The sequence below is a fragment of the Sminthopsis crassicaudata genome, chromosome 2 (assembly GCF_048593235.1).
Source record: "Sminthopsis crassicaudata isolate SCR6 chromosome 2, ASM4859323v1, whole genome shotgun sequence".
Lineage (NCBI taxonomy): Eukaryota > Metazoa > Chordata > Mammalia > Dasyuromorphia > Dasyuridae > Sminthopsis > Sminthopsis crassicaudata.
In genome coordinates this window covers 134360893-134376640 of record NC_133618.1, presented here as the reverse complement: position 1 = coordinate 134376640, position 15748 = coordinate 134360893, and the positions used below count along the sequence as shown (strand labels likewise).

General features: G+C 34.2%; 1 protein-coding gene across 7 annotated transcripts in view; it reads right to left on the bottom strand.

Annotated features, from left to right (window-relative positions):
- The window catches only part of IDO2 (indoleamine 2,3-dioxygenase 2), a 77389-nt gene that overhangs the window by 19332 nt on the left and 42309 nt on the right, over positions 1-15748 (bottom strand). For 5 of the 7 annotated variants that reach the window (XM_074287317.1, XM_074287322.1, XM_074287320.1 and 2 more), the window contains 3 exons: positions 9709-9723; positions 8583-8682; positions 160-277 (listed from right to left, as the gene is read on the bottom strand). In XM_074287317.1, coding sequence (XP_074143418.1) covers positions 160-277; positions 8583-8682; positions 9709-9723 — 233 coding nt within the window. The remainder of the gene's footprint in view (positions 1-159; positions 278-8582; positions 8683-9708; positions 9724-15748) is intronic. The other 2 variants (XM_074287318.1, XM_074287323.1) reach the window with 1 other exon arrangement.

Below are 15748 nucleotides of genomic sequence, written 5' to 3'. Positions count from 1 at the left end.
AGGTCATAGTTTGAGAACCCCTGCATAAGCCACATTTCACTTACCTCACTATTTTGCTATCCTGACTCCATTATTTATCATAAATATTTTTTCAAATAGTCATTTTTACTTGACAAAATTTGGGATCTTCAATGAACTCAAAATTGAACATTCACATACCATGCATTTGTCTCAAGGCTTTGATCATCTCAACAATGGATGTTCTCAGCTGCTTCAAGGCCTGGAGTAGCTCTTCTTCACTGGACTGAAGGACTGCATTTATGGCTTGAGTCAGCGCCTAAGGGACAGATGGTGGCAAAGGACAAATCTTGAGGGTTTGGGGTAGAGTTGCTGAGGCCCCCAGTAGATCCTCTACATCTGTTAGTCTGCCTTACATTTTCATTAGATACTGAAATCCATCCTGCATCTGCATCAAAGCATCCCTGAAAACCCACTGGTAGCCCATCTATATTGAGGATGTTTCTGAGAGGCATCTGGAAGCATGAACTTGAATTAAAAGGCCTAGGCTCCCAGTCTCTGATCAAGTACTTCTAGTTTAGTCATTGCAAGAAGCCAATGCAGGGAAAGAGATGATGTATAAGAACTTCTTCTTTCTGAGAATCTGGCCCTGCTGGAGCATTATCCTTTCACTTTTTAGAAGGCTAGGTCCAAACATTCCAGATACCTGACACCCTCCAGGAAATTCTTTCTACTTCTGCCAAAAGCCTGGGAATTCAAGAATTTCCAGCCTCTTTGAGATGAGGCTCCCATAATCATGGTTATTCTCTCTCAATATTATTAGCTATGCCTTCTGCCTTTCCATGATTAAGATCAGAACTCCTTTCAAATGTAAAGGTTTAAATCTGCCATTAGGAACTTTGTAGATAAGTATTCTGTGCTCCATTGAGCCATCTTTGGGCTGAACTAAGGCCTTTCTCTAAGGGCCTTTTTCTAAGGTCTTGATCCTCTCTAAAAAGAAAATGAACTTCAGATTGCTAAAGAGGAAAGCCTTTTCCCTTTGGTACCCCTAGTGCCCTAAAAAAGCATGGAAATAATAGAGGATAGTCCAAGAGTGAGATAAGAGTTTCAGAATGAGATTCAATCCCTTTATTTTATAACTGAGAAAACAGAACTGAGAACATTTGCACACACACTTACACATATACATATGTAACATATATTGTGCAATATGGTATATTATACTATATAACCTGTCATTATTAAATAGAATTATAAACTGTCTATGTTCAATTCAAGTGCCATCCCCTATAGGAGGGAGCCTCTCTTAATTCATTCAACGGTCAGTTACTCTCCCCACTAAAATTACTTTTATGGATTTTGTCTCAAGTATATACACTACATACAACATAAATATGTATGCATAGATTCATATGTCTCAAGCAACACCAGCTTCTTGGGAATAAGGGTATCAAGCATGTGGCTTCATTCCAAGAAGAGCAGTGAGAAATTGATGCACAGGGTAAGAGCACAAAATAAGAAAAAAAGGCAGGACATCATAAAGAATACTGGCTCTGGAGTGAGAGGACCTGAGTTCAAATCTTACTTCTGATAAATGCTACTTGTATGACAGTGTCCAAGTTTCTTCACCTCCTACACTTCTATTTTCTCAGTTATAAAATAAGGGGATTAAACCAGCTAATTCTAGAATTCTTATCTCATTCTTGGATTATTCTCTGTTATTTCCATGCTTTATTAGGACTATGTGGATATCAATGGGAAAAGGCTTTCCTCTTTAGCAATCCAAAGTTCATTTTCTTTCTGGGAAGGATCCAAGACCTTAGAGAAGTAGCACAAGGCTGGAAGCCTCTGTGAGTTCCTTGAATAATAATGGAATTCAATAAAAAGTTCCTACTGGGGGTAGGAGTGAGGAGAATTACAATCTCTTCTGTATAATCCAGTTTTATTTCCCTTTCCAAGGCAGGCTACTCTAAATAACAAGGCAGTCTTATATTTCTGAGGGAATACCTTAGGGAGAATATGGGACTTACAGGAGCAAGAACATTAAATAACACACTTACAGGTGATTATGAATCGTTTATGTTTTCTTTAAGTTCTGTGGGGCTGATATAAGAGTTGTCCTTGCCTGGTATCCTTCATTACTTTGAATATTGTAGGAAAGCTGAAGACTTTTTTACCCTTACTTGAAGAAGCCTAGATACAAACTATATTTGCGTTTGATTCTGAGGACCCCAAAAGAAACCCTTGGTAGTGATTTTGTTATTGTTTAATATTTTTCAGTCATGTCTGACTCTGACCCCTTTTGTGATTTTCTTCACAAACATAGTTTGTCATTTCCTTCTTTGGTTCATTTTACAGATGAGTCAACTGAGGCAAACAGGGTTAAGTGACTTGCCCAGTGTCTGAGGTCATATTTGAACTCAGGTCTTCCTGACATCAGGATCAGCATTCTATCTGTTGCATCACTTGACTGCCCAAGGAGGGATAAAAAGAGTCAAACAGAAAATAAAGGAGAGCAGGACTTTCCTCAAAGATTGAGCTCAAGTTTTTATCAGCCAGAACCTGGGAGCTAATGATGATGAGAAAGAAGGGGAAAGAGAGAGATAGAGAGACAGAGAAAGAGAGAGAGAAGGAGGGAAGGAGCATATGTAGATATATATGTGCATATATAAGTATATGCATACATAAGATGCTATATGTGGTGTATATGCATCCATACATACATGGGTCTCTCTATATAAATATATTTGAGTATTATGTATATACATTCATATTATTTACATATATGAGTATATATGTATAAATATATATCATGTGTGTATTTGAAATGCTGCATACAGAATAGCATCCTAAAGTGCCTAAAGTCTGTAATTGCTCTGATAAGGATCAGGAAGAGATCAGGGAAAATGGACATAATTATAGACCCAAATTCCTATGAAAGGGGAGAAAAGGTCAATAGAGAATGATTTCAAATTCTGTTTTTAGTGCCAACTAATTCTAGAATTCTTATCTCATTCTTGGACTATTTTCTCTGTTATTTCCATGCTTTATTAGGACAGTGTGGATATCAATGGGAAAAGGCTTTCCTCTTTAGCAATCCAAAGTTCATTTTCTCTCTGCGAAAAATCCATCCTACTATTTACTAAAGAAGCTTTAGTCAGGATTAAAAAAAAAAAACTAATTAAAATGGAATTACAGGCAGAACTTTGGATTTGTATAAGTCAGATATGAGAGGAAATGAATGAGTGATCCATATAAAAGTTATAAGCTATCTTATGCATTCTGTCTCTCAGTCACTTTCCAACAACATAGGTTGAGAGCTAAACGGTACCTTCAGCAATATCTATCTAATCCAATCTCCTATATTTTACTCATGAGAAATCTTCAGCTCAGAGAGGGCTCATGATTTACACAGAGAATACATGCTTCAGATGCAGATTTTTTTTTTTTTACTTTCAAATTCACAGGTTTCCTAATATGTCACTGATTGCTATACTTAACCTCCTTGCACTTTGTTTTATTATTGGAAGGGAGGAAGGGTGTTTCACATCTATCCTTAGAAAGTCCTTACAAACACTATCTAGAATTAGGGAAGGAATCAGATCTCTACTTTGGGATAGTAGTAATTTTTGTGGCTTCTGTTCCTAGTATAAGGAGAAAATTTGGCTCTTTGAAAATTTCTTTCATTCTTCCTCTCTTAATGTTCTGGTGCTAGGCAGTCTAACTAATAACTCCTCCTTATAATGGTATCTTTCAGTTATTTGAAGGTTAATATCATATCCAGATAAATAGCATGTTGTGATGGATAAAGAGCTAGCCTCAGGAAAAAGATGACCTAGGTTCAAGCCCTATTTCATGCATACACATTATTATTGACTGTGTGACCCTAGTCCTGTCACTGAACTTCTAAATGCCTCAAGAAAATCTCCAAAACAAGAAAGTGCAGAGCAGATGATTATCATGAGTAGTGGATAGAGTTTCCTCAGTTTCCAAAGATGAACTGTTAATGAATGAGAGAATCAGACCATAGTGTAATGATGTCCACTTCAGCATCCTTTATGTCTCTTTACCTTTATGGTAAGCTTCCTGAGGCCAAGAATCTTTTCTTAAACTTTATATACATGACAGAGTTTGTCATGGTGCAAAATAGATAGATAATATATACTTGTTAAACTGAATTAAGGAAACATCTTGTCTCTTTTAAAACTTTTTAAAAATTATATATTTTTTTTAAATCAGCAAAACTCTACCTTCTCACCTTCTACTTGAAACTCTCTATCCCTGAATTTGAGAACTAGTGAAAAGCAAACGGTTACAAACAGGGATAGTCTATCAAAATAAATGACCACATTGGTTATGTCCTATATCATTATGCATGTATACATATATGTATGTAATTGCTATATTATATATGTGTATTACTTTATGTATATTCATGTATAAAATATATAAAATACATACATACACACATATCTGTCTCATTTAGCACTCTGCATCTGTCTCTTCCTTTATCAGCATGTTTGATCATTAGTTCTCTATCTGGTAGGTCATATTGAGAAGATTTCCTAGTTTTTTCAAAGTTTATCTTTAGCAAATTTCTGTCATTGTATACATTATTCACTTGTTTTTGTTTATTTCACTCTTCATCAGTTCATACAAATTTTCAGGTTTCCTCTGAAGCTATCCCTTCATCATTGCTTATAACACAGTAGTATTCCATTACATTTATGTATCATAACTTGTCCTTCCATTCCCCAATTGATTTCTCAAAACTCCTTCAGATTCTCAATTTTTCCACCTGAAAAAAATATATAAATATTTTTATATATTCTTAAAATTTTTTTTTTGCTTAGGATTAGTATATTTCTCTAATCTATCCTCCCTCTATTTCCCCCTCCTTTCTTCTTTCCTTTCCTTCCAATTTCCCTATTGTATGAAAAATATTTCCCTTCTTAACTCTGTATATGTATATTCTCTCTTTCCTTAGTTTAATTGAGAATAAAGTTGAAGTATAAACTGCTCCCCAATACTTTGTTTATATAGGTGTCAAACTTGTGCAGCCTAATTATATAAGATCATTTTCTCTAATCCTCCTTTGCCCATCCAGTTTATTCCTCTTCTTCTCATCCTTTTTTAAATCATTAAGACATAACTGAACTACTCTTCATCAAATTGGATTCTATGATCCTTGATGATTACAGAGCTCAGCTGGAGCACATGTATCATTTCCCCATATTTGATTATTAAAGGTTTATTCTTGTTTAGTCAATTATCATTGTTCATTTTTTAATGCTGTCCTTCATTCCTATGTTTGAACTTGAAAGTTTCTATGAAGCTTGGTCTTCTCATCAGGAATGCTTGAAGTCCTCTGTTTCATTACAGATCCACATTTTCCCTGTATCATTATACTCCATTTTGCTGGTTAAGATTTTTGTTGCTGTGAACTTATATCCTTTGCTTCTGAAAAACCTTTGATCCTTTAGAGTGGTGACTGACAAACCATATGTTTCTACAATATTTCCTCAGTTCTTGAATTTTTTTTATTTATAATATTTTTTCCTTTGATTTGGAAGCACTGGATTTTTGGCTATGATGTTTCTGGAGTTTTCATTTTGGAATTTCTTTCAAAAGGTTACTGGTAGATCTTTTCTATTTTCATTTTAATCTCTGTTTTGAAGAGATCTGGGCAGGTCTAACATTTCTTGAAATATGAAGTTTAAGGATTCTGTCTCATGAATTTTCTAGATCTGTGTAGAAGAGTTCTGTGGTTGGATCTCAGCTATATTGTTTCCGGCTCTCTGCCAACTTGACTCTGCCCCACTGTCATTCAACTTTAGCATCTATTAAATACCTACTAGATTCAGATCCTGTGTTAAGCTGTGGGAGGATAGAAAGATGAAAAAAGATGCCCACCCTGCCTTCATGAAGTTCTCAGTCTAGTAGCTGGCTAGGACACCTAACCAATTACTGAAAAATACCGCACAATAAGTGAATGGATAGTGTCCTCTAACGAACTGTTGATGGAATTGTAAACTGATCCAACCATTCTGGAGAATAATTTGGAACTACACACAGAGGGCTTTAAAATATGCATATTGTTTGATCTGGAATTACTACCACTAGGTCTGTATCCCAAAGAGAGCATGAAAAAAAAAAAAAAAAAAAAGGAAAAGAACCTACATGTACAAAAATGTTGAAATAGCTTTTTTTATGCTGGCAAAGAATTGAAAATTGGAGGTATACCCATCAATTGGGGAATGACTGATCAAATTGTGGTATACGAATGTAATAGAATACTATTATTCTATAAGAAATGATGGCGGGTGTATTCCTGAAAAGCCTAGAAAACTTATGTATATTAATACTGAGTGAAGTGAGCAGAACAGGTAAACATTGTACACAGTATCAGTCATACAGAAATATATTTTACATGATAGCACAAGTATAATCCATATTGAATTGCTGCTTTGCAAAGGATTGTACGGGTGGGTCCTTTTCCATTTTTTGTGATCAATATTTTTGTAAGATTTTGAGTTTCAAAATTTTCTCCTTCCCTTCCCTCCCCCCAAAACAATAGGTAATTTAATACAGTTTATATATATACAATGACATTAAACATATTTCCATATTTGTCATGTTGTGAAAGAAAAATCAGAATAAAATGGAAAAACCAAGAAAAATAAAAGACAATTTTTTTAAAAAGTGAAAATGGTATGCTTCGATCTTCAATCAAATGCCACATTTCTTTTTCTGGATATGAATGGCATTTTTCATCTTAAATATTAAGATCATTGTATTGCTGAGAAGAGTTAAGTCTATCATAGTTGATCATCACACAGTATTGCTGTTACAATGTAAAATAGAATCCAAAATCTTACAAAATGAATGCTGAAAACTTTCTTTACATGTAATTGGGGAAAAACACTGTTAAGTGAAAAAAACCGAAATAGTCGTGTCCTTAATCAAGTAGAACATATGTAAATCTTAATGGTTAAATCATTCAATAAAGAAGTGCTTATTAAGCCCCTACTATGGGCCAGGCTCTGGATTAGATGCTGAAGATACAAAGTCTGGGATGAAAAAATCTCTACCCTGAAGGATTTTACATTCTAATGGGGAAGTTCCCATTCAGTAATATAATTAATTACATACCAATAAAATAATAAGCAAATAACATTGGGGGACCACTAACAGCCAAGAGGATCAGGAAAAGCTTCATTAAATCCAAACTGGAAAAAAATTTAGGAGCTTCATTAGGAAATCAGAAGACCCAGAATGTATTCCCAGATTTACCACTAGATGGCAGAATAAACCTTTACATTTCTAGATCTGTTTTCTTATCTATAAAGTGGTAAAAATTAGAAAAAGTTTATTTTATCTGACATGGTCTTTGTCAACTCTAATGCTCAATATAAAAAGAAGGATTATTATACTGTATCATACCATTTGTGAGGTTTGTGGGGAAAGTCTTCAGAGAAGAACAGTATCTGCAGAGAGCATGCTTAGGAAACCTTAAATTTACTGATGAAAGTAACCAAGAGTTTGAATGATTACCCCAAATCACAGAAGCCGTAAACAGAGCTTACATTCAAATAATTTTAAGTCAATCCTACTTTTCATACTTCTACCCACAATCACATCCATCCTACTCCTATTCCAAGTAAAACTAAGACCAATTTTTGCTTCTCAATCCACAAAAGTTTATGCGTGTCTGTTACATAGAAGGCATTGTTCTAGGAAATAAGGAGAATGCAAGAAAGTAATTTCTGACCTCAAGGAACTTAAAATCTTGAAAGATAAGTTAGTTAATCCACAGAGGTGTCCCAACCAGTTCTCTGAAAATGTATAATATATTTATAAGCTTAATCTTCATAATTAACATTTTATCCACTTTTAAGTCTAGAAAATTAAGAAAACAGCAATTCAAACCCTGGTTTATAGTATTTTATGACATGTAAATGTTCACACTGAAAATTTAATAATCAGTTCAAGCTAGCTCCATTATTTATATCCCTTGACCATACTCTCCAAAAAAGAATTAGCCATCAAAAACAACATACAGCAAGGCTGATGAGGGGCGAATCATAACTTTTAATCATAAGTTTAAAAATAAAGTCAGTTCCTAAGAAAAATGTTCAAAGGATATAAACAGAAATTTTTCAGATGACAAAGTTAAGCCATCTATAGTCATATGAGAAAAATGCTCTAAATCTCTATTAATTAGAGAAATACAAATTAAAACATCTCTGAAATACCACCTTATACCTCTCACTCCTTGTAAATTAAGGTTAACTTAATTTCAAAGAACCCGTCTATCTTTACTATTCTTTGTTCTCTCTTTTAATATCCTATGTTATAAATCTTATCCAGCCATAATATCCTGTATAGCACTTTGCATCCTAAAGTCCCTTGTAGCTCTGACATCATGAGTTTAAGTGCTTTAGTTTAGTGGAAGACAAAATCACTTGGGAGTTGGGTCTTGCTTCTCCGAGTAGAAATAAATTAACTGCTGGAAGCTGGTGGAGAATATTAGAAAAGCAAACTGTAGATGTCAGGAATTAGGACTAAAAGAAGCTGCCGGACTGACATATACAGATAGAATGAGGTTCTGGGTGAGGAAATACCTTAATCCCAGGCACTGCTGCCTTTTCCACCAAAAGAGTCACCAGGATAAAGCCCTTCAGGCTCTCACCTCCCGGAAGTGAGACAATGATGTCCAGGTTCCTTAAAGGAAAAAAAAATCATATGCTCAGAGAGCCATGCACCTTCTCTTTCCCCCTTTCTCTTCTTCCCCTGAGTCTGACAATTCTACTCCTTTTCAAGATTATGCAAAAGCACAGAATCTCAGACTTTTGAATTGAAGGGAACCTCCATGACCATCTAAGCCCTTCACCAAAAATAATATAATTATTCCTAATTATTATTCTATTCCAAATAATTTCAATATTTATATAGCTCTTTAAGCAATTTAACAAATATTATCTTATTTCATACTCATTACAATCCTGAAAGATAATTGCTATCATCACCTTCATTTTACAGATGAAGAAACTGAGTCAGACAGTGGTTAAGTCATTTGTTAAAGGTCACAGGACTGGTGAGTGTCTGAGGTTATATTTGGATTCAGGCCCCTTGACTCCAAATTCTGGGATGTATTCATCAAGTTGCCTCTAAAAATAATATTCTAATGATGGTAAATGGTCACTGAGGTCCAAACTATTAGCTTCTGAAGAAATCCATTCCACTTTTGAATAGTTCTGCTGGAAAGTTTTTCTTATACAAATCTTAATTTTGTTGTTGTTATTATTTTAATTTGTGGCTATTGTTTCTAGTCTTGTTTGCTGGGGACACCAAAGTCAACCTAATCATTCTTCCATAGGTCAGTCATTCAATTCCATTTTTCTTCACTAGGCTAAATATCTATACTTTCTTCAAACAGGATTTATTTGAGAGAGACTCAAGGTCCTTCACCAATCTGAATTGCTCACCTCTTGTCACTTTCAAACTTGTCAGTATCCTTGCTAAATTGGGGCATCCAGATCCAAACACAATACATTATGATAAAATTTGACATGACTACCACCCCTTTATTGCTAAAAAGTTTTCTCAGCTATAAAACAGGAATAAGAGCACCTAACACTATAATTCTACCAGGTCATTGTGAGAATCAAAAAAGTATAATGGATAACAAAGTGCTTTGTAAATTGTTAAGTAGAGCATATAAATAGAAATGTAGAGTATAGTAATTACCTGATTTCCAGAGGTCTATCCAAGTTTCATGTATTGATCACAAATTATAAGGAAAGAAAATATGAGGAATTTAACTTAAGAAACATGTATTAAGCACATACTGCCTGCAGAAACCAAATATATCCATCCCCCCCCTCTCTCTGTCTCTCTCTCTCTGTCTCTCTCTCTCTTTCTCTCTCTCTCTCTCTCTCTATCTCTCTCTCTCTCTGTTTCTCTCTCTCTCTCTCTCTCTCTCTCTCTCTCTCTCTCTCTCTCTCTCTCACACACACACACACACACACACACACACACACACACACACTCACATATTTACAAGGCTAGTGCCTAGACTCAAGTGAGCTGGGGAAAGACCCTCTGCAAAAGGAAAGATAAAGACATAGAGACAGAGAAAGATAAAGAGACAGAGAAAGACAGAGACAAGCAGAGGGAAAAAGCAGATTGAGATAGAAACAGACAAAAATAAAGAGAGGCAGAAATAGAGAGATAGGTAGAAAGGATCATAGTAGAGCTAATCTGCTAGAGCAAATGGAAGGAGGTAGAATCAAATGCACACACACAGAGGTCAACTTTGTCAAAGAGAAAACACATCTTTTCATCTTTGACTCTGATTCACTTAAATCCAAATCCCATTCAAGCCATCATATGTCAAAGCTCCTTTTCAAAAACTAAGGAGGAACAACAAAAGAAAGATAGAGGAGTAAGATGTCTCAATGAAGTGAGATGGAGAAGAAAGAAAGGAAACAGAGTTCCTGGCAAATGGCCTCTTGTCAGTTCTATTCTGTGAAAAATGTGAAAGGAAGCACTCTGCAGAGATGAATAAGGAGGTATAGAAGAACTGGATTGCTGAAGTTAATTTGTAATGGGCCTAATCAACAAGATTATGTGATTTCTTCTAGCAATAAAATAGTCCAAGGTTAGAGTTTGGTAACTTCCCCAAAGAGCTAAGATAAGAAAAGGAAGAAAGTATCATCAGTTCAGGAGTGATGACTTAAGAAAAAGAAAAAGACTTAAAAAAAAAAAAAAGGAGCAGGTAGAAAAAATGCATTAGTATGCAGAGTATGATTATGTGTTGTAAACCATAAAAAATGCAACGATAAAATATTATGATCAGATAAAGATATATATGATCAGATAAAGCTTATGAACATGAAAGTGGAACATTTGCAAATGATAGCAAAATCAAGGGTATGATCTCTATAGCTGAGGCAGAGTGAAAGAGAAGATAGATCATAGGGACTGAGTAGTATGAGTCTGTCTATCCAAGTGCTATCTATGAAAGCAGGAATTAGCATGTGTCTCCTTTTCAGGAACAGACGTGGAGCAGACATTTTTGCCTCTCTTTATTTTTGTCTGTATCTATCTCAATCTGCTTTTTCCTCCTACTTGTCTCTGTCTTTCTCTATCTCTTTATCTTTCATGGCAGATACCTCAAGGGATTTCCACTTGCTGAAGTCTCTTGTAGACAGGATTCATGAAGCTGAAGCTGATTGTCACCAAAATGGACACCAAAATGGAAGCAAGCTGAGGACTTATGGAATATGCTCAACTCAAATGAGTTTTAGGAGCTTTTTAAAAATGGGATCGATGCATCCTCTAAACTCTAAATGGTGGATTCTGAGGGCAAGGCTTGGACAGAGGTAGTTTTTGCTCAAGCCTTGTCTGCCACCTGGTGATTAGCATTAATATGACATCCTGCAGGGAATGAAATAATTCCTTTTACTTGATGCAACACTTTTCCTCATGGAACCAAGAGTGTTTTATGTGTGAATTTAATATCAAATTGAGTTCTAAAATAAGCTACCTAGTCAGTATGCCTAGAATACAGAATAAATAAAAGGAAAACAATTAGACTGAAAAGATAGGATGGAGGCAGATTGTGGGAAACCTGAAATATCATGAATAGACTATGATTTATCCTTGACACAATAAGGAGTCATAAAAAACTTTTGAGCAGAGGAATAATGGTCATACTTGACCCTTAAGAGGATTTATTTTAAATGTTTTTTGGAAGATGAATTGAGGAAGAGAAAGACTTGGGACATGGAGAGCAATTAGAAGTATATTACAATAATGCAAATGAGGATTTGAATGTAAGTAGAGATGAATATATATGGTAATCTCATGTTTGGGGGAAAGAAGAAGAAAAAAGGATGAAAATTATGGAGGTAGAATAAACAAGACCTGGCAATAGAGGTCAGTAGTACCCTCACTAGAAACAGGACAGTTAGATTTATTATTATGTTTTTTTTTATTATAGCTTTTTATTTACAAGATATATACATGGGTAATTTTTCAGCATTGACCCTTGCAAAATCTTCTGTTCCAATTTTTTCCCTTCTTCCCCCCATTCCCTCTCTAGGTGGCAGGTAGACCAATACATGTTAAATATGTTAAAATATATGTTAAATACAATATATGTATACATATTTATACAGTTATCTTGCTGCATAAGAAAAAGGGGATTTAGAAATAAGGTAAAAATATCCTAAGAAGGAAAACAAAAATATAAGCGGGCAAAAACAGAAGAAGTTCTTTTGCTGGGTATAGCTGGTTCTCTTCATTCTTGAACAATTGGAACTGATTTGGTTCATCTCATTGTAGAAGAGAGCCACATACATCAGAATTGATCATCATATAGTATTGTTGTTGAAGTGTATAATGATCTCCTGGTTCTGCTCATTTCACTCAGCATCAGTTCATGTAAGTCTCACTAGGCCTTTCTGAAATCATCCTGCTGGTCATTTCTTACAGAACAATAATATTCCATATCATTCATAAACCACAACTTATTCAGCTATTCTCCAACTGATGGGCATCCCTTCAATTTCCAGTTTCTAACCACTATGAAAAGGGCTGCCTCAAACAGTTTTGCACATATGGGTCCCTTTCCCTTCTCTAAAATCTCTTTGGCATATAAGCCCAGTAGAAACATTGCTGGATCAAAGGGTATGCACAGTCTGATAACTTTTTGAGCATAGTTCCAAATTGCTCTCCAGAATGGTTGGATGCATTCACAATTCCACCAACAATGTATCAGTGTCCCAGTTTTCCCACATCCCCACCAACATTCATCATTATCTTTTCCAGTCATCTTAGCTAATCTGAGAGATGTGTAGTGATATCTCAGAATTATCTTAATTTGCATTTCTTTGATCAATAATGATTTTGAACATCTTTTCATATAGCTAGAAATAGTTTCCATTTCTTCATCTGAAAATTGTCTGTTCATATCATTTGTCCAATGGCTTGATTTCTTATAAATTAAAGTCAATTTTCTATATATTTTGGAAATGAGGCCTTTATCAGAATTTTTGACTGTAAAAATGTTTTCCCAGTTTATTGCTTCACTTCTTGTCTGCATTAGTTTTGTTTGTACAAAAGCTTTTTAACTTGACATAATCAAAAATTTCTATTTTGTGATCAATAATGATTGGTAGTTCTTCTTTGATCACAAGTTCCTTCCTTCTCCACAAGTCTGAGAAGTCAACTATCCTATGTTCTTCTAACTTATTTATAATCTCATTCTTTATGTCTAAATCATGAACCCATTTTGGCCTTATCTTGGTGTATGGTATTAAGTGTGGGTCAATGCCTCGTTTATGCCATATTAATTTCTAATTTTCCCAGTAGTTTTTGTCAAACAGTGAATTCTTATCCCAAAAGCTGGGGTCTTTGGGTTTGTCAAACATTAGACTATTATAGTTATTGAACATTTTGTCCTGTGAACCCAACCTATTCTACTGACCAACTAGTCTATTTCTTACCCAATACCAAATGGTTTTGGTGACCACTGCTTTAAAATATAGTTTTAATTTGGTACAGCTAAGCCAGCTTCATTTGATTTTTTTTTTCATTTGTTCCCTTGAAAGTCTTGACCTGTTGTTCTTCCAGATGAATTTTGTTGTTATTTTTTTCTAGGTCATTAAAATAGTTTTTGGAAGTCTGATTGCTATAGCACTAAATAAATAGATTAGTTTAAGTAGTATTGTCATCTTTATTATATTCGCTTGACTATCCAAGAGCACTTAATATTTTTCCTATTGCTTAGATCTGACTTTATTTGATTGGAAAGTGTTTGGTAGTTTTGCCCCTATAGTTCCTGACTTTCCCTTGGCATATAGATTCCCAAATATTTTATACTATCGGCAATTATTCTAAATGGAATTTCTCTTTGTATTACTAGTTTTTAGTAATAGTTCTTAGTAACTAGTTTTGTTAGTGATATATAATAATGCTGATGATTTATGTGGATTTATTTTGTATCCAACAATTTTGCTAAAGTTGTGAATTATTTCTAAAAGCTTTTTAGTAGAATCTCTGGAGTTCTCTAAGCATACCCTCATATCATCAGTAAAGAGTTTTTTTGGTTTCCTCATTATCTACTCTAATTCCTTTAATCTTTTTCTCAACTCATTGCTGAAGCTAGCATTTCTAATACAATATTGAATAGTAAAGGTGATAGTGGGCAACCGTGTATCACTCCTGATCTTATTGGGAATGGTTCAAGTTTATCCCCATTACATATGATGCTTACTGATGGTTTTAAATAGATACTACTGACTATTTTAAGGAAAAGTACATTTGTTCCTATACTCTCAAGTATTTTTAATAGGAATGGAGGTTGGATTTTATCAAATGCTTTTTCTGCATCTATTGAGATGATCATATAGTTTTTGTTAATTTGGTTATTGGTATAGTCAATTATGCTAATCGTTTTCCTAATATTGAACCAGCCCTGCATTTCTGGTATAAATCCTACTTTGTTATAGTGTATTACTGTAGGGATGATTTTCTGTAATCTTTTTGCTAATATTTTATTTAAGATTTTTGCATCAATATTCATTAGGGAGATTGGTCTATAATTTTCTTTCCCTGTTTTCAACCTACCTGGTTTAGGTATCAGTACTATGTCTGTGCCATAAAAGGAATTTGGTAGGACTCCTTCATTCCCTATTTTTTCAAATAGTTTATATAACATTGGAGTTAAATGTTCTTTAAATGTTTGGTAGAATTCACATGTAAATCCATCTGGTCCTAGGGATTTTTTCTTAGGGAATTGATTAATAGCTTGTTCTATTTCTTTTTCTAAAATGGGACTATTTAAGCAATTTACTTCCTCCTCTGTTAATCTGGGCAGTCTATATTTTTGAAGGTAGCCATTCATTTCACTTAGGCTATCAAATTTATTGGTATAAAGTTGGGCAAAGTAATTGCTAATTATTGCTCTAACTTCCTCTTCATTAGTGGAGAGTTCTCCTTTTTTATTTTTTAAGACTAACAATTTGATTTTCCTCTTTCCTATTTCTAATCAGATTTACCAAGGTTTATGTATTTTGTTGTTTTTTTCACAAAACCAACTCTTAGTTGTATTTATTAATTCAATAGTTTTTTACTTTCAATATTATTAATTTCTCCTTTTAATTTTAGTATGTCAGGTTTAGTATTTAATTGGGGGTTTTTAATTTGCTCTTTCTCTAGCTTTTTAAGTTGCAAGCCCAATTCATTGATCTTATCTTTCTCTATTTTATTCAAGTAAGCCTCTAGGAATATAAAATTTCCCTTTATTACTACTTTGGCTGCATCCCACAAATTTTGGTATGTTGACTCATTGTTGTCATTCTCTTGGGTGAAATTATAAATTATGTCTATGATTTGCTGTTTCATCTGTCATTCTTTATGATGAGATTATTTAGTTTCTAATTATTTTTTGGTCTATTTTCCCCTAGCTTTTTGTTGAATGTAGTTTTTATTGTATCGTGATCTGAAAAGAATGCATTTACCATTTCTGCCTTTCTGCATTTAATTTTGAGGTCTTTATGTCCTAATATATGGTTGATTTTTGCATAGGTTCCATGAACTGCTGAGAAGAAAGTGTACTCCTTTCTGTCTCCATTCAGTTTTCTCCAAAGATCTGTCATATTTAACTTTTCTAATATTCTATTTACCTCTTTCACTTTTTTCTTATTTGTTTTATGGTTTGATTTATCTAAGTCTGAGAATGCAAAGTTGAGATCTCCCACTATTTTAGTTTTGCTGTCTA